The 20345-nt window shown below is 25.9% G+C and overlaps 1 protein-coding gene across 3 annotated transcripts in view; it reads left to right on the forward strand.

The window, feature by feature from the left end:
• The first annotated feature begins 9274 nt into the window (after positions 1 to 9274).
• Positions 9275 to 20345, forward strand: part of LOC117172920 — a 21340-nt gene continuing 10269 nt past the window's right edge. For 2 of the 3 annotated variants that reach the window (XR_004467075.1, XM_033361212.1), the window contains exons 1-3: positions 9275 to 9437; positions 9540 to 9807; positions 14465 to 14676. Coding sequence is in view for 2 of the 3 variants with exons in the window: in XM_033361212.1 (XP_033217103.1) it covers positions 9372 to 9437; positions 9540 to 9807; positions 14465 to 14676 (546 nt within the window). In the remaining variant the exon portion in view is untranslated. Of the gene's footprint in view, positions 9438 to 9539; positions 9808 to 14464; positions 14677 to 14792; positions 14999 to 20345 lie in introns of those variants that run through there. The other variant, XM_033361213.1, reaches the window with a different exon arrangement.

The following is a 20345-nucleotide window of genomic DNA, read 5'->3' on the forward strand; positions in this document are numbered from 1 at the left end:
GATACGCCATCTGGTGACAAAAATCCGAACTAGAAATAATAGGTATAATTTTAAAGATGCATACAAGTATTTTCACGATTTTTGTTGTGGATTTTAAAGTATTTAATTGATACTGAAAATAAGTCTTTATCGAAAACAAAGGGGTGTAAATGGAATTTACATTTTATAAAGTAAATAAAATATTTCTTTGCAGAAATATTTTTCCAAAAATAAAAAACAATCAATTATTGTTCTATGTCTTGTGATTTTCAAAAGATTATAAACTTAAATGGACTTATTTTGAAGCAGAAATAAACTCAAAGTTAATTTCCATTAATTTATACACGAAATATTTACCAATCGCAGGGTCGCTGCTGGACCGGGAAATCAGGAATCTTATGAGAGCGGGAAATGACAGTGAATTTATTTTTTTTACTGGAAATTTTACAATTTTATATACAAAAATCTTCCACTTTAATAAAGTTTTAATTTGAGATTTTAATTGTCACGTGTACATTTTATTTTATAGAATTTTAAAATGCAGTTTTAAAGACTTAAGCCATTCAAAAGTAGAAGCGTTTAAAATCGATGATTTTAGATAAAAAACATTTTTAGTTGATCAACTGTGAATATAAATTAATAATGATTTTTAAAATTGAACTTTTTTTTCAGATTTAATAAATTAATAATAATTAATTTTATAAGACTATTCAAAATCATAATTTACAGTTTCTAACGTTAAAAATTATGGAAACTATTTCTATAATCAGTAATTGTAGTTAAATATTAAAAACTAAATTTTGAACTTTACATTTTAATGGTTCTATTTTTTTTTAAATTTATTTGTAAGTCAAATTTTTGAACTTCGATGTATAAATAACAATTGAATACATATTATTCTTTTAAAAAATCAAGGAAGTTGAAAAAATATTGAGAGGTTTAAAAAAATTCAAATTCAATTTAAAATTTAAAATTTAAAATTACTTAAACAACGGCTTAATTTAAAACAAAATATAAATTTTGGCAGATTTCAAATACAAAATTTAAAAGCTTTTTAAGAATTTTGAATGGCTTCAGAAGATTAAAAAAAATTTCCTATGAAATTGCCAATGATTTTTATTTTGAAAAGATAATTTTGAGTGATTATTCAAAAAGATTTATAAAGACTTACAAAATGATCAAAAAATGAATGTGGAAGATTTTAAGGAAATTTGTTTAATTTGACAGAATTTAAAAAAAATGTAAAAATTGGATACATTTTAAAGGATGTTTAAATGTTCTGAAATAATTTCAAAAATAATAAAAAATTTGAAAAAAATGTAAACAACATGCAGATATTTCAAGATTTTCAAATAAAATTTGGAATATTTTTCAGGATTTTTTAACCATTTAAAATATAAATTATTTAACTTTTTAATTTAAGAAGTGTTCAGTTTATAAAAAAATGTAATTGTTCAATTTTTAATGTTTCTGGCTAAAAATTGCTTCAAATGATATAATTTTGAAATTTCTTTAATTCATTGATTGATTCTTCAATTTAGACTTTAGAGCATTAAAAATATTAACGTGGATTTATATTTTTAGAACTGAATCTGAATCTTTGAACTCTACAATTTATAAAAGTTAAAAACTTTATTTTGCAGTTTAACTGCATTTAGTTAAAAATTGTTCAGTTTAAAAGTGTTATCAGCTTCCATTTTATACGTGTAAATTACTGAGCATTTGAATCAGATTTAAATACAAAATTTTAAATTAAAAAACTTTTAAACTCCAATTTTGAAAGTTTGAAATTCAAGAGTTCCACTTTGAGTGCTTTCATTTCCAGCTCAATTCTTATTCATTCAAATGAAAAAATTGTGAGCTTTAGAGTTCGATTTTTTAAATTTCATTGACCATGAAAAATGTTTTCGAACCGGGAAAACCCGGGAAAAGGCCAGGATTTTTTTTCTTGGATTAAAACGGCCAACCTAAATCGCATATTATTCCTTTTCTGCGCATAATCTGGATAAAAATGGTCGGTAAATACATTAATTAAAGTTTATTTAAACTTAAATTCATTGAAACTTACACGAAATCGTGAAATAATTGTGTTTTTTTAAAACCTATTTGACAAAAATGTATTTTTTCGCTATATAAGGTGGAAATTCTATCTAAAACAATTTATTTTCTGATGAAGATTTGTTTTTAGTATTTATTTATTGTTTTATACTTCAAAAAACTATTGTAAAAACACTTATGCCAAAATGAATATGTGATGCCACGGAATTAATTAACTAATTATTTTTCAATGATTAGTTTCAAGTTCCTTTTGTAAGAATCCAGCAGTTTTAAAACGAAATTTGGAATTGCTTAATTTTGAATGCTTCAAAATTGGATTAATTAATTTTGACAATTTTCATGTGTGTGAATTTTTGAAACTAAAGAGATTGAATTTAAAAGAATTAAAGTTTTAACTAAAAAAGATGAATTTCTAATCCAATTCTGGATTGGAAACTATTCATCTTTTGGTAGAAAAATCACATTTTTTTTGGTTGAATGTTAATCCTCTTTAATTAAAGAAACTTCTATTGTATTTATGATTGAGAATTCATCTCTTTTGAATGAATATTTCATTATTTGGTTAAAAATTCAAGTGTTTTGTTAAAAAATCATCTCTTTGTCGACAAGAAAAGACAATTTTTTGAAAAAAATGAAATTTCAAGAAAAATGGTTAACTTTAAAACCAAGGATATTAATTCTAAACGGAAAATATAAAAGTTGACTTTTTAATTAAAAACATTAACTTTCGACCAAAAAAAGTAATTTTTGTGCCAAACTACGAATATTCGATAATAAAAATCAGATTTTGAGAAAATTGTTGAATTTTCAAAAAAATTGTTTAATTTTAATTAAAAGGAGATCAGTTGAGAACCGAAAATATAATAGTAGATTTTTTACTTTAAAAAAAATAACTTTCAATAAAAAAAGATTACTTTTGAACTAAAAAATTAATTTTTAATAAAAAATATGACTTTATAAAAATAGTTCAATTTTCATCCGGAAGAGATAAATCATGAATTATAAATATAATAATAGACTCTTAAATTAAAAAGAATTAAGTGTGAACCAAAAAAAAGATGACTTCATAAAAAGATGATTTTCTAAACCAATTTTGGATTGGAAATGATTCATCTTTTAGTAGAAAAGTCATCTTTTTTGGTTGAAAGTTAATTCTCTTTAATTGAAAGGTCTACTATTATTTTTTGAATTTAGAATTCCTCTCTTTTCGACGAAAATTTAATTATTATGTTCAAAAATAATTTTTTTCTCGTGATGAAAATACGAGTTTTTGAAAAAATAGTAGACTTTTTAAGCAAGATTTGAATTTTAAACCAAGCATATTAATTCTGAACAAAAAATATAATAGAAAGGAATTAACAATTCAACTTTTGGTAGAAAAGTAATCTTTTTTGTTGAAAAGTTAATTATTTTGAATTTAAAAATCTACTATTATATTCTTAGTTCATAATTCATCCTTTTTGGATGAAAATTTAATTATATTGAGGAAAATACAACTATTTTGTTAAAAAATTATCTTTTTGTCGACAAGAAAAGACGATTTTTGGAAAAATACTCAATTTTCAAGACAAATGTTGAACTTTAAAACCAAGGATATTAATTCTAAACGAAAAATATAAAAGTTGACTTTTTAATTAAAAACCAAAAAAAGATGACTTCGCAAAAAGTTGAATTTCTAAGCCAATTCTGGATTGGAAATTATTCATTTTTCGGTAGAAATGTCATCTTTCTTGGTTGAAAGTTAATTCTCTTTAACAGGGCGTCTAGCGACCTTGAAAACCTTAAAAACCTGGAATTCTTCTTGAATTTTTTTTAAACCTTGAAACCTGGAAATCTCATTGAATTTTTCAAGAGAACCTTAAATTTGCTTTTTTTGCTTTTAAAGCAGTTATTTTATTGAAATGCGAAGAGTAATTTAAATCTTTTAGTCTATTATGAAATAAACATCCTGTTTAGAAGAAATCTTTCTACTAAAAAGTTGTTTATTTATCGAGATATAATCTACCTTTTGTTCATTACAGAATAAAGACATTTCAAGGCACTTTTTTTGTAGACTGTACCAATTGTTTTATAGATTTTAATTAATATAGTTTGATATTGTGAATAATTTTATCAGTTTTTAATGTCTCCTCCGTTAATATAGAATGTTAAATATATTAAAAGTTCATAACGATTTGAAAAAAATTCAAGAATTTCAAAGATTTTAAGAAGGATGTAGAACACCAGATTTAAAAGATTTCAAAACAATGAAAGATTTTTAACGATTTCAAATTTTTTTCGAAGATTTAAAAATATTTCACAAAGTTTAAAAATATTCCAGTGATTTCAACGAATTAAAAAAGATTCCAGAAAGATTTCACAAATATTTCAATGAATTCATAGGGATTTCAAGAATGTTCAAGATTTGGAAAAGTACACCAGATTTGAAAAATTTTAAAAGACTTCAAAGATTGAAGAAAGATTTCACAAATATTTTTAAAATTTCATAACTATTTCAAATGATTTCAAGAATTTCAAAGATTTTAAGAAGGATGTAGGACACCAGAATTAAAAGATTTCAAAACCTTGAAAGAATTTAAACAATTTTAACATTTTTTGAATATTTTAAAAGATTAAAAAAATTCCAGTGATCTCAAAAGATTTTAAGAATGTTCAAGATTTCAAAAAGTACATCAGATTTGAAATTTTTAAAAACACTTCAAAGATTAAAGAAATATTTTACAAAGATTGAAGAAAGATTTCAAAATTGTTTAGAAGATTTCAAACAGATTGTGAATTTTTGAATGATTTCAAACAAATACAAAAGGTTTCAGAAAGATTTCACAAATATTTTTAAAAGTTCATAAGGATTTCAAAATATTTTAAGAATTTCAGAGATTTTAAAAAGATTGAAAGAATTTCAATGATTTCAAAAAGGGTACTCCAGATTTCAAAGATTTTAAACGATTTCGAATTTTTTGTAGAAGATTTCAAAAATATTTTGAATGTTTTAATGATTGTAAATGAATACGAAAGATTTCAGAAAAATTTCTTCGATATTTTTAAAAATTCATAAGGATTTAAAAGATTTCAAGGATTTAAACTTTTCAACAAGGGTACCAGACTTCAAAGATTTCAAAAATTTTTAATATTTTAAAACATTTCAAATTTTTTATAAGATTTTCAAAGATTTCACCAAAGTTTCAAATATTCCAGTGACTTTAAACGAATACAAACGATTTCACAAATGTTTAAGAGAATTCATAAGGATTCAAAGAAATTACACTAGATTTTAAAGATTTGAATACATTTCAAAGATTAAAGAAGTATTTCACAAATATTTCAGAGATTTCAAATCATTTCAAAGATTTTGAGATTCTAAAAGATTTCTCAAAGCTTTTACAGAAATGTCAAGATTTTATAAAGATTTTAAATACTTCAAAAGATTTCAAAACATTTAAAATATATTAATTACGTCAAACACTTTACAAAGATTAAAAAATATTCCCACAGATTTCACAAAGACGACTTACTTTGATAAAAAATTAAGAATTTGTTTATGTATGGTTCTGCTTTCTTTAGAATTTGTTGGCCAATAAAAATTAAAAGGCTCACTAAAAAATTTATTTTATTTTATTTTATTACTTGATGTAAAAAAAGAGACCTGGAAAAACTTGATTTATTGACCTGCAAAACCTCGAAAAGACCTTGAATTTTGTTCCTAAGTATCTCTAGACACCCTGTTGAATTAAAAGGTATACTACTATTTTTTAAATTTAGAATTCCACTCTTTTGGATGGAAATTTAATTATTATGTTAAAAAATAATTTTTTTTCTCGACAATAAGATACGACTTTTCGAAAAAATAGTTGAATTTTCAAGAAAAATTGAAATTTTAAACCAAGCATATTAAGTCTGAACCAAAAATATAATTGAAAGGGATTAAAAATTCATCTTTTAGTAGAAAATTCTCTTTGGTTAAAAAGTTAATTCTATGTAATTTAAAAGTCTTATATTATATTATTAGTTCAGAATTCACCTCATTTGGATGAAAATTTGATTGTATTGTTAAAAATACAACTATTGTGCTAAAAAGTATTTTTTTTTTGTTCAAATTTAATTCTTTTTAATCAATAAGTCCGCTATTATATTTTTTATTAAAAAATCATCTCTCTTGGATGAAAATTAAATTGTTTTGTAAAAATTTAACTATTTTGTTAAAAAATCACCTTTTTGTCGACAAGAAAATACGACTTTTAAACAAAATAGTTGAAGTTTAAACCAAAGAAGGGAAATTGTAAACCAAAAATATAATGGAAATGGATTTAAAATTCATCTTTTGGTAGAAAAGTAATCTTTTTTGTTAAAAAGATAATTCTTTTTAATTTAAAAATCTACAATTATATTCTTAGTTCATTATTCACCTTTTTTGGATGAAAATTTAATTATATTGTGGAAAATACAACTATTTTGTTAAAAAATAGTTTTTTTTCGTCATGAAAAGACGACTTTTTAAAAAAAATAGTTGATTTTTCATTAAAAATTGGAATTTTAAACCAAGGAGATTAATTTTAAACTAAAATATAATAGGAATGGATTAAAAATTGATCTTTTGGTAGAAAAGTAATCTTTTTGGTTAAAAAGTTAACTCTTTTTAATTAAAAAATCTACTATTATGTTTTTAGTTTATAATTCATCTATTTTAGATGAAAAGTTAATTGTATTGATGAAAATAAACCTATTTTGTTGAAATTTAATTCTCTTTAATTAAATAGTCTAATGTTATATTTTTTATTTCAAATTTATCTCTTTTGGATGAAAATTTAATTATTTTGTCAAAAATGTAACTACTTTGTTTAAAAATCACATTTTTTCTTGGCAAGAAAAGACGACCTTTTGACAAAATATTCAGTCTTTTTTTGTCTAAATTCCACTTTCTTTAGTTAAAAAATTCACTATTATTTTTTTATTCAGAAATCATCTCTTGAATGAAAATCTAATTTTTTTAAATCATTTTTTTTGTCGACAATAAAACACGACTTTTTGACAAAAAATTCAATTTTCAAGAAAATTGTCGAATTTTAAAACAAAGGCGGCAAATTCTATACAAAAAATGTAATAGAAATGGATTAAAAATCCATATTTTTGCAGAAACCTAATCTTTTTTATTAAAAAATGAATCCTCTTTAATTTATACTTTTATACTCTTATTTCAGAATTCATAACTTTTTGAAAAAATAGTTGAATTTTCAAGAAAATTGTTCAATTTTATACGAAAGGAGATTAATTGTTTACTAAAAATATAATAATAGACTTTTTACTTGAAAAAAATGATCTTTCAACAAAACAAGATTATTTTACAATCAAAAGATGGAATTTTCGATAGAAAAAATATTACTTTTTAACAATATTATTTAATTTTCAACAAAATAATTAAATTTGTATCCAAAAGCAATGAGATACAAAAATATGAATATTAGAAGAAAAAAAAAGCATTGATATTTTGAATTATAAAGATATAATTTCCATTCATTTTTTCAAAATTCACTTACGATCCAAGACATTCAAGTAGCCGTAAGTTTATGAAAAATTTCTTTTATATTAAAACAAAAAAATACGATTCTCATATTTTGTCTGGGATGCAACCAACAAAGACGAATTTTTAACAAAACTTCTGAATCCCCAACTAAAACAGGTTAATTTTCTAGAAAAAAAACAGTTGCATTTAAAAAAAAATGATTTTCTGCCAAAAAAGACGAATTTTCAACAAGAAAAGAATTAAGTTTTAAAATAAAAATATAAAAACTGTGATTAAGATTTAAAAAGGAAAAATTAAAATCTTTTTCGTTTGAAAAATCAACTATAACATTTTTCGTTGAGAATTAATATTTTTTGTTAGAAATTCAAAAACTTAATTGAAAGTTAAACACTTTTGTTAAAAATTAATTTTCTTGTTAAAATATCCAAACATTTTAGTTAAAAATTTATCTTTTTAGTTGAAAATTAATCTTTTTAAAATTAAAAAACTCTTTTTAAATTAATTTTTTGGTTGAAGAATTGCAATTTTAATTGAAAATTCATCTTTAAGGTTGAAGATTTAACTGTTTTGTTGAAAATTAATCTTTTAGCTGAAAATTTAACTAACTCAATCGAATATGTGATTTTTTTTTTTAAATGAATATTGTTAGTTAAAAAAATTCGTCTTTTTGGTTTAAAGTTCGACTATTTCAATTGAAAATGTATCATTTTGGTGGAAAATTCAAATATTAGGTTGAATTATGCTTTATTATACTTCTTTTTTAAATCCAGGTATAATTTAAAATTGTCAATCTTTTGGGAAATTTCCCGTTTCAAGTGAAATTGTAATTCTTTTGAAAAATTCACTGGTCCAAGTCAGAATTTTACTTTATTATTCTTTTTTTTAATCCAAGCATATCAAACAATTATAATTATTTTGGAAAATTCCCTGAACGAACTGAAAATTATTCTTCTTCTAGAAAGTTGCCTCTTCCAAGTCAAAATTTAAATTCTTTTAAATATTCATTACTCTAATTCGGAATTTTTCAAGATTCCCTCTTTCAAGTAAAAATTGTCATTCGTCTTACAAATTTCTTGTTTCCGATCGGAAATCTTGTTTCCGATCGGAATAAAAAAAATTATAATTCTGACTTGGAAGATGTCAATTTCGAAAAGAATTATAATTCTCACTTGCAAAAATAAATTTTTCAACGGAAATACCATTTTGATTTGATACAAGTAATTGAAAAAGAAAAAATCATGACTGATTTGAAACAGGAAATTCTGATTCAGGACATGGAAATTTTAAAAAGAAATGTAATTAATTTCAAATCTAAATGAAGTGCTTTTAAAATTTTGGGAATGCTTAAAAAATTAGAGGCGGTTTCCAAATTTTAATGCATTATAAATTCGAAATTGGCCAACTATTTTATAAAGGTGTGTTTTGAAATTTCGTCTGTTTTCCAAAAAGTCTTTATTTAAAATATTCACTGTAAAATTTTTGAATATTTAATTCCAGTTGATTTAAACTCGAATTTAAAATTATTCAAACTTAGAATTTTTTAGTATTCTCTGTAAATATATCTTAATTTAATTATGTAGATAACTTTATGAAATAAAATTTAATTGTATATATCGTGTATAATAAAATGTAAATCTTCAACATTTGAACATAATTTAAAAAAAAAATTAAATTGAGTTACTCGAGGCTCAGTTGTTTTAATATTGACAGAGCATTGTGCCATTCTTAATTTCGAGAAAGTACATCTTTTCTCTACAAAAGCTTTATTTTAAAAGTTTTTTTTTTCAGCAAATTTTCATTACAATAGAAAAATTCGATGGCGTCTCTGGAAGGGAGTCCAAATTCGGAAAGTGAAAATCAAAATCAATTTCCAAATTCCAATGTAAGGTTATTTGATTCATTTTTTAAATTGCTTTAAATTTTCTCAATATTTCATAAATAAGAGTTTATTGATACCATTCTTTTTGGCTTGAAAATTAAAAAGGTCAAAAATAGTTCTCTCTCGATGGATCAGGTTCAAATTAGCGAAGAAGAAAATGAGATCGAAATGGCCGAGACAAACATTTTGAATTCCTCGAATCAGGAACCTGATACTTCGGGCGATTGGTACGGGGATAACAAGTTTAACTTGACTTGTATTCCAAATGAAAATGAAGAGGCGAAAACTACTTGGAAACGTAGAAATCTTTATAGCATGCCTAATTCGAAGTTTCAAGCCTATTGGAAAGATCGATTTCCGGATTCGATTATAGGTAAGGAAATTGAAAAATTTAAAGGATGGCCGTTTTTTTAAAGATCTTTACTAACTTCTTAAATTATTTTGAAATCCTTCAGGGTATTTTAAAAGATTTCAAAGAATTTTTAATGGATTTCAATAATTTCAAGGGTGTTTCCAAATATTTCAAAATATTTTAGAGTATTTTTAAAACTTCCAAGGAATTTTCAGGAGATTAAAAATTCTTTAAGTGATTTTAAAATATTGGAAATATTTCGGGGTATTTTAAATGATTCCAAGGAATTTGTAGTATATATTATTAATTTTAACGTTTTCTTAAGGATTTGGAAGATTTCACGATATCTTGAAAAATTCCAAGACATTTGTTAAGAGATTATAAAAGTTTCCAGGAATTCTAAGAGTTTGAAGGATTTGAAATATTTGAGAGAATTTTAAATGAATTCAAGGAGTTTTTATTAGATTTCAATATTTTGAAGGGGGTTTCGAAAGATTTCAAAATATTTTAAGAGTACTTTTAAAAGTTTCAAGGGATTGTCAGCAGCTTTAAAAAGTTTCTAGGAATTTCAAAAGAGTTTCAAGGATTTGAAATATTTAAGGGAATTTAAAAAGAATTCAAGGAATTTTGATTAGATTTCAATAATTTGAAGGGGGTTTCGAAAGATTTAATAATAATTTAGATCACTTTTAAAGCTTCAAAGGAATTTTTTAGAATATTTTAATAGTTTGAAAGTATTCCAAAGGAATAAAGATTTACGATATTTTAAAAAAATCCAAGGAATTGTCAAGCGCTTGAAAACGTTTCTAGGAATTTCAAAAGAGTTTCAAGGATATGAAATATTTAAGGGATATTTAAAAGATTGCAAGGAATTTTTAAGAGATTTTAATCATTTGAAGGGTGTTTCAAAAGATTTTAGAGTATTTTTAAAACTTCCAAAGAATTTTCAGGAGATTAAAAATCCTTTAAATGATTTCAAATGATTGGAAATATTTCAGGGTATTTTAAAACATCCCAAGGAATTTTTGGTATATTTGAGTAATTTTAAGGAATTTCAAAGGATTTTGAAGATTTTACGATATTTTTAAAAGTTTCAAAGGATTTTCAGGAGCTTTAAAAATTTTCTAGGAATTTTTATAGAGCTTCAAGGATTTGAAATATTTAAGGGAATGTTAAAAGATTTCAAGGAATTCTTAATAAATTTCCATAATTTGATGGGGGTTTCAAAATATTTGAAATATGATAGGGTATTTTAAAAGATTCCAAGAAATTTCTAGTATATTTTAATAATTTTAAGGCATTCCGAAGAATTTGGAAAATTTCACGATATTTTTTAAAATTTCAAGGGATTATCAGGAGATTTAAAAGGTTTTTAGGAATTTTAGAAGAGTTTCAAGGATTTGAAATATTCAATGGAATTTCAAATGCATTCGAAGAATTTCTATTAGATTTCAATAATTTGAAGGGAGTTTTGAAAGATTTCATAATATTTTAGAGTATTTTTATAGCTTCAAAGAAATTTTTAAGTATATTTTAATAATTTGAAAGTATTCCAAAAGGTTTTGAAGACTTTACAATATTTTTAAAAATTTCAACGGATTGTCAAGCGCTTTAAAAAGTTTCTAGCAATTTTAAAAGAGTTGAAATGATTTTGAAATATTTAAGGGAATTTTAAAAGATTTAAGGCATTTTAAATAAATTTCAATAATTTGAAGTGGTTTTCGAAAGATTTCAAAGTTTTTGAGAGTATTTTTAAAACTTCCAAGGAATTTAATGTCACATATTTTCAAAGATTACAAGGCATTTTCAAAAGCTGTAAAAAGTTTCAAAGGATTTCAAAATATTTTAAAGGATTTTAAATATTTTAGGGAATTTTAAACTAATTTCAATAATTGGAAGGGATTTCAAAGGACTTGAAATATTTGAGGGCATTTAAAAATATTTCAAGGCATTTTTAAAAGATTTCAAGAAATTTTTAATAGATTTCAAACATTTGTAATGATTTCAAAGGTTTCTCAAGATTTTATGGTATTTTTAAAGATTCCAAGGAACTTTTAACAGCTTTAGAAAGATACAAAAGATTGAAAAATATTTCAAAGGATATTAAATATTTTAGGATATTTTAAAATATTCGAAACATTCTTTAATAGATTTAAATAATTTGAAGAGATTCAAAAAGAATTCTAAAGGTTTTATCGTATTTTTTTGAAAATTCCAGAAAATTTTCAACCGCTTTACAAATTTGCAAGGCATTTCAAACTATTTTAAATGATACTAAATATTCTAGGAAATTTTAAACTGATTGAAATAGTTTGAGGATATTTCAAAATATTTTAAATATTTTAGGGTATTTTATAATGTTCTGAAGCATTTTAAAAAGATTTTAAGCAATTTATAATAGATTTTAATCACTAAGAGATTTCAAAGGATTTGAAATATGTGAGGATATTTTATAATATTCCAAGGCATTTTTAAAAGATTTTAAGACTTTTTGACAGTTTTTAATTATTTGAAGGGATTCCAAAAGAATTCTAGAGGTTTTATGGTATTTTTAAAAGTCCACGAAATTTTCAACATTTTAAAATGATTCTAAGGGATTTCAAAAGACTTTAGAGAATTTGAAATAGTTTAGAGAATTTTAAAAGATTCGAAGGAATTTTGAATAGTTTTCAATAATTTCAGGGGATTCCAAAGATCATAAAAATTCCAGGTAATTCTTCACAGCTTTACAAATTTCAAAAGATTTAAAAAATTTTTAATTATTTTGGTGTATTTTCAAATATTTCAAGGCATTTTAAATATATTTTAATAATTATTTTTAAAAACTTCCAATGAATTTTTAGGAGATTACAAAAGTCTGAAGGGGTTTCGAAGTATTTGCAATATTTCAGGGAATTTTAAATAGATTTAAGGAGTTTTATTATATTTTAATGATTTAAGGCATTCTAAAGGATTTTAAAGATTTAACGATATTTTTAAAAATTTCAAGGGATTGTTAAGAGCTTTAAAAAATTTAAAGGATTTTAAATGTTTAAGGGAATTTTAAAGGATTTCAAATATATTGGGACAGATTAAAAGATTTCTAGGAATTATTAGTAGATTTATATAATTGTATGGTATTCCATATTATTTGAAAGATTTTATGTATTTCAAAAGATTCCAAGGCATGTTTAGAACTTTGAAAAATGGTTAGGTATACAAATAGAATTCAAAGCATTTGAAATATGTTAGGGTATTTTAAAATATTTCAAAACATTCTCAATTGATTGCAATAATTTAAGGCGTTTCAAATTTTTTAAAAAGATTTTAGGGTTTTTTTTAAATGCTAAGGAATTTTCAACAGGCTTACAAATTTCAAAAGGTTTCAAACGAATTCAAATATTTTAGGGAATTTAAAAAGATTTCAATAACTTTCTTAGTTGATTTTGAAGCAAGCTAAAATGGGTTTTCAAAGAATTTGAAATATTTTAAGGGTAATATTTTCAAAGAGTCCAAGTCATTTTCAAGATCTTTAAACATTTTTAAGGGATTTCGAATAATTGCAAAACATTTTCAATATTTTGCAGTATTTAAGAAGATTCCAAGGATTCTTTTATTAGATTTCAATAATTTTAAGGGATTCAAAAGGATTCTAAACATTTTTGATTTCAATAAATTGAAGAAATTTCAAAGGATTCAAAATAGTTTTTTGTGTTTTTAAAAATCCCAAAGAATTTTCAACAGCTTAAAAAAACAATGGATTTAAAAAGATTTTAAAGGGTTTTTAATATATTAAGGGATTTTAAAATATCGCAAATAATTTTTAATAGATTTCAATAATTTGAGGGGATTCCAAAGGATTCTAAAAATTGTATGTTATTTTAAAAAACGTCATTGAATTTTCAAAAGCTTTAAATATGTCAAATAAATTTTTAAAAATTTCAAAAGATTTGAAATATTTTAGTGTATTTTCAAAGATTCCAATGCATTTTTAACACCTTTAAAAAGATACAAGAGATTAAAGAAATGTTTAAGAATATTTAATATTTTAGGGCATTTAAAAATATTCCAAACAATTTTTAATATGTTCCAATGATTCAAAGGGATTCCAGAAGAATTCTAAAAGCTTTATGGTATTTTTAAAGATTCCAAGGAGCTTTGAACCGGTTTAAAAAAAATGCAAGTGATTAAAAAAATTTTTTAAGGATTTTGAATATTTTTGGGTATTTAAAAATATTTTAAGGCATGTTTAAAAGATTCTAAGGAATTTTTAGTAGACTTCAATAATTTGAAGAGATTCGAAAGGATTCCAAAAATGTTATGTTATTTTAAAAAATTGCAGGGAATTTTCATTAGCTTTACAAATTTCAAATGAATCAAGGAATTAAATAAAATTAAAAAATAAAATTTGCTTGTCATCAAAGTTTTGACCATTTTTGATAATTCAATCCAATTTTACTGAAATAAGTGGAATTTTTTGGACTTTAAACATTTTTCTGAATTTATTTGAATTCTTTTGAATTTAACTTGAAAATCTTATAACATTAGAGTTTTTGCCTTTAAATATTTATTGACGAAAAAAAAGTTAGGCAGAGAAAAATCAGGAAATTTCGAAAATGAATTTTTCGGACATCTTCATTTAGTTTCATTATTATTTTTCTTTAAATTTGAATATAATTAATTAGTTTGTGCCTTTTAGGAGAACTTCATTCAGAAAGTTCAGATCTCAAAACAGGAGAACCAAATTTGCTCTCGAATTTTAGAGATTTCATTGCCACTTATCAAGAATCTAATGGCACACCTCCAACTGAATTTTCTTTTATATCTCTAATTAAAGTCTTGGCTGAAGCGATTGGAAAATCTTTACTTGCATTGATTTACATTATTGTAAACATGGCTCCACTTATTGAGGTGAATTATTTAAAAATGTAATCTCTAAAATTTGTTCCAGGTACTCTTTTTTAATTAATTTAACCTGATGCAGGGATCACAGTTAGTCTTATATTCCCCTATTTTTATCTTGCCAGATGACAATTATTTCCCAGCTACCTATTTATGGTTCCGCCACTAAGCCGAATTGCTGCCGCCGAGCCTGGCCAGCGGGAGTCCTTTGTATCTAATGAGGACTAAAATACGGAATATAACATTTTTTAAATTTAAGATTTAACAATTTAAAAATATAATATGCGAAACCTGTGAATTATAACGATTCCAATGATTTGTTATCGGACTTAAAACATGAAAATTAAAGAATAAACGGTTCGTGTTTATGGGAATTTTTTCAGTACATTTTATTCAAATCAACTGCAATAGTTTTAATTGATTGGTGCAATATTTTACTTAAGTTGGAACATTCTGGAAGCTAAAATTTCGCCTGAATTGAAAACTTATTAACTAATAAGCTTATTAACAAATATCATAAATTTCGTTTATTGCTTAACCAATCATATTGCTCAAAATTAACCTACGAGGGCTGTTTGAGAAGTCAGTGACTTTCTGAATTTCCCGTACAGTAACTTTAAATTCAACACTTTAGAAATTAGTTATTTAGTATGTACATAAATGAGAAGCGGCCTACATCCGCTTTAGAATTAGTGGTGAGAGACATTGGTCAGGGTTTATAACAAAAGTAACTTTATTAATTGAAAGCGGTACATTGCTTGTAAATTACTAGGTATTTTACATGCCTAGTTTCTTACACGATGTAAATTACGCGTATATGGGACTTTACGTTCTGCGCTTCCCGTTCCCATTGCGCTACACTTGTATGAGTTTGATTATTTTTAATTACTGGTATACGTTTAAAATTAATATCATACCAAGGAATTGATGGAAGCCCGAAATATTTTTGTGTTTTCTTTGTTTCAGTTTAGTTGACATTATTTTTTAATAAAAAATATTTGCATTGGAGAAAAAATCCTACGAATGCCCTTACCAGAAATACAAAAATGTGAGGTTATCCCTGCTGCAACTAAATGGATAGAGTCTCTATCTGTTTAATTCATTTTCTATCTTTAAGATTGAAATGGAAAGAACCGATGTATCCATCTTGATCCCTTCGATCATTTTCTATCTTTCTTCCAATCTACAATCCCCTCTATTCTTTTGAATCACAATCTTCCTATCCATGTCTATCCGACACTTATCCACATGTATCCTTTTCCTTCCACTCCCAATCTCTATTCTAGTGTGTCTTTCCAAATGAATCCTTCGCTTCTCCACACCTATCTTTTTCTATCCGTTAGGCAATCCAAAATCTTGTCATTCTTTTCCAAACCCTATCTTCTTATCTCATTGAATCTTTTTCTATCTTTTCTAAAATCTAAGATAGCCTTATGTTCTTGAATCCCATTCGTTCTGTCTAAATAAATCCACAGCTTATTTCCCGCTATCCTTTTCTATCCGTTAGGCAATCTAAGATTTCGTCTTACTTTTTTAATTCCTATTTTCCTATCGAAGTGAATCCATTTCAATTTTTTCAGAAATATAAGATAGCCCTATCTTCGCGAATCTCAGTATTTATATCTAAATTAATCCACAGCTTATCCACCTCTATCCTTTTCTATCCGTTGGTCAATCTGAAATTTCGTCTATCTTTTTTAATCCCTAGTTTCCTATCCAAGTGAATCCATTTCTATCTTTTCTGAGATATAAGATAGCCCTATCTCCTTGAACCTCAGTCATTCTAACTAAATGAACCCGCAACTTATCCAGCTATATCCTTTTCAATCCGTTGGGCAATCTAAATTTTTGTCTATCTTTTTTAATCCCTATTTTCCTATTCAAGTGAATCCATTTCTATATTTTTTTAAAAGAAAAGATAGCCCTATCTTCTTGAATCCCAGTCTTTCTATCTGAGTGAATCTATTTATATATTTTTTTAAATATGAGATAGCCCTATCTTCTTGAATACTAGTCGGTCTATCCAAAAAATCCTCCGCTTATCCACGTCTATCATTAACGAGGCGCGCGCTAGTTGACGTTCATCCCTGACTTAGTACTGGCAGGTTCCCAGTAGGTGGCTGACTGTAAAGTCAGACACAAGTGAAACAATTTGTACCGTCTATAAGGCCTCCAGTCCATGCACTAGAACGACCGGCTAATTAGGTTTTTATTACTAATTAGGTTTTTATTACTAATTACGTTTTTATACTAATTAGGTTTTTATAAGTTTTTTGCCTAGAAAATATTCAAGTGTCAAGCATTGTGCTTTGCAGTTTACATGAAAAATACTACCATTGATACTCTGATTGCGTAAAGTAGGCTTATTCCTAATTAGGATGGATACTACAAAATAACTACAATGTAAACATGTTTCTTATGTAACAATATGTGATAAATAAATGCACTTTTTAAATCTAAAATCTCTAGAACGACCGGATCTCAGAATGGCCGGAATGAAGCATTGACCAATCAGAAAATTTCCGCGGAAACAGTGTCTCGTTCACGAGCCGAAGTTAGCCGCAGATGAAATTTACTCAAGTGTGTGTCACTTTTGTTGTGAGTGTTTTTTGTTTTCAAAAGTGTTTACCACTTGAGGTTATAAAAAATAATAATTATTAACATAATGATCAGTGTTGATTAATTAAGGGAACATGATATAAGTATCAATTTTACGTACAGTCTTATACATTTATTTTTGCGTTTTTTATATGAAAAGTTTTTTTTATGCTTAAAGATTATGTATAACACATACACCGGCTTATATCGTTAACAATGCTTTATTTGCGAAAATAGAATAATTTATAATATTTGTCTGGATGTAAAAAAGGAAGGGAGAATAAAAAAAAAATCTTAATTATATTTTGTATAGTTCCACATTACATTATTTGCAATATATAGGGTGGACACGCTGGGGCTTACATATATGGCGAGTTGAATGCTACCCGAATTGCACAATAGCAGAGGAGAAGCCATTATATAGGGATATTTTCATATTTCGCGCTTTTAAAGTTGCGTTCGGATCGGTCATTCAGCCAAAGCCGTGCATCTTCGGATGATGTTTATCATAGTTTCCATGGTTGCGTTCGAAACTTCAAACGATTATGTCTAGATTCACCTGTTTGCCCTAGTCCCTGTCAGAAAATGTAGGCAATGTCAATTTAAAGTTTACGCATGTAATATTTCATTCACTTTATTTGAAACATATCCTGTCTATTCATAACATACCTTTTTTATGCAGTAAAAATAAGCGTTAAACACCATTCACTCTTCGCCCACTGGAAGCGCTGAATATTATTACTATTTTATAGTATTTGTCCCTCAGCAGCCATTCTATAATGTTATTAACACAGAAAAAAATGACGTTTACTTCTAAGTTCACATGTCTTACTTCATTATTAATTAAACACTTTTATTATTTTTAATTACTATATAACATAACCTATATTGTTTTGACACTTATACCCGTTTGAAGTTTCGAACGCAACCATGGATACTATCATAAACTTGATTCGAAGATGCACGGACTTGACCGAATGGCCGATCCGAATGAAACTTTAAAGTCGCGAAATATGAAAATACCCCTGTATAATAGCTTCTTCCCTGCTGTTGTGCAAGTGGGGTAGCATTTAACTCGCCATGTATGTAAGCGCCACCGTGTCCACCCTATATATTCGTAAGATGCATACAATTAACAATTTTGATTCAAAATTTATAATAATATTGCAGATATACTTAGCATTTCTTGTATTTTAAATACTTGTGTACTTAATTTCGCGCCAATAAGCGTTCCGCTCATTTCCGAAGTTATCAAACACATACACCGGAATGACCGTAACCCAGAATGACCGGAACACCAATCACAGATCATGTTTGGCAAGAAGGAACTTTTTCGTCTTGTCGAAGGTGCTATGCGATTTGTGTTCCGGGCTACGGTCATCCAGTGCATGTGTTTGACAACTTTTGAAATGAACGGAATGCTTATTGGCGCGAAATTAAGTATACAATTATTTAAAATATGATAAATGCCAAGTATATCTGCAAAATTATTATAAATTTTGAATCAAAATTATTAATTGTATGCATGTTACGCATATATATTGCAAATAATTTAATGTGGAACTATATAAAATATAATTAAAAATTAAAAAAATTCTTTTTTATTCTCCCTCCTCTTTTACGTCCAGACAAATATTATAAATTATTCAATTCTCGCAAACGAAACATTGTTAAATATATAAGCCGGTGTATGCATTATACATAATATTAAAGCCTCAAATAAAACTTTTCATTAAAAAACGCAAAAAACGTCTATAAGGCTGTACGTAAAATTGATACTTATATCATGTTCCCTTAATTCATCAACACTGCTCATTATGTTCATAATTTATTATATTTTTAACCTCAACTGGTAAACACTTTGGAAAAAAAACGCTCACAACAAATATGGCACACACTATAGCAAATTTCATCTGCGGCTTACTTCGGCTCGAGAACAAGGCACTGTTTCCGCGGAAATTTTCTGATTGGTCAACGCTTCATTCCGGCCATTCTGAGATCCGATCGTTCTGGTGCATGGAATGGAGGCCTAACTGAGAGGTCATTAGACGCCTTTGCAGAGTTCCACATTGCGTAGTAGTACAGTCCCATGTTAAAGAATTTAAAATTAGTAAAGTAACGAAGTAGCGCCATGTAGTGAACATAGAACAAACTACAGCTCTATTCCGGCAACCCCTCCACCCCGCTCCTCCACACATACCATGCAAATTATAATATATTTTTTAATTTAGATTTACAGGAAGAATAATTTACATAAACAAACCATCTTATGCAATATAGAAAAACATAAAATAGCGCATGATCGAAAATGCATTGAGTTTTTTGATATTACATGAAATGGTCTGCTTGTGCAAATTATTCTTCCCATAATTCTAAATGAAAAAAATATTTAAACAGAGACATTAAGCCCAACACCTGAGTACTACCCGAACAGGTCGGTCTCTTTTTCAATTTAAAAATAAAAATAATGTAAATTTGTTTCAAACAGAAAATATAAATAATTTGGAGACGTGATTAATATAATCATTAAATTAATTATATAATCATTAAAAATCGTTCACATTTTAGCCTTAAGACTGTACCTAGTGTGCAGAGTTCGAACTTGGACTAGTAAGTCATAAAGATAGGGAATTTCGTTGTGAGGTAAATAAACCCTTTTGGTTGAATAGTATTTTGCGGGAGTTTGAAATTCGAAATATATTATTATTTTCGAAACTTATAAGAATACTACATTTTTGAGTGGATTCAAATGGATAGAAATTAAAATGTTATATCGTTGATAGTTGGTAGTCTGGGATAGATAAAGATAGGCATTTGTGAACAATAAAGATAGAAAAAGATAGGCCCACGGGACCACAAGGGATAAAGTCAGTGATAGAGAAAGATATACAGTTGTGAACACCATAGATAGAAAAAACTAGACAGATGTGACTGTAAGGGATACACTCAGGGATACAAAGATATATATATATATATATAAGGTTATGCACATGAACAAAAGCATGCATCTTAAGTCTTCCGTTCCGCGACTGTACATCTCACGCCGTCAAGGGGGTCGTGGAATATTGAGTCTTGAATGT

This window comes from Belonocnema kinseyi, chromosome 5, assembly GCF_010883055.1.
Source record: "Belonocnema kinseyi isolate 2016_QV_RU_SX_M_011 chromosome 5, B_treatae_v1, whole genome shotgun sequence".
In the NCBI taxonomy this organism is placed as follows: domain Eukaryota; kingdom Metazoa; phylum Arthropoda; class Insecta; order Hymenoptera; family Cynipidae; genus Belonocnema; species Belonocnema kinseyi.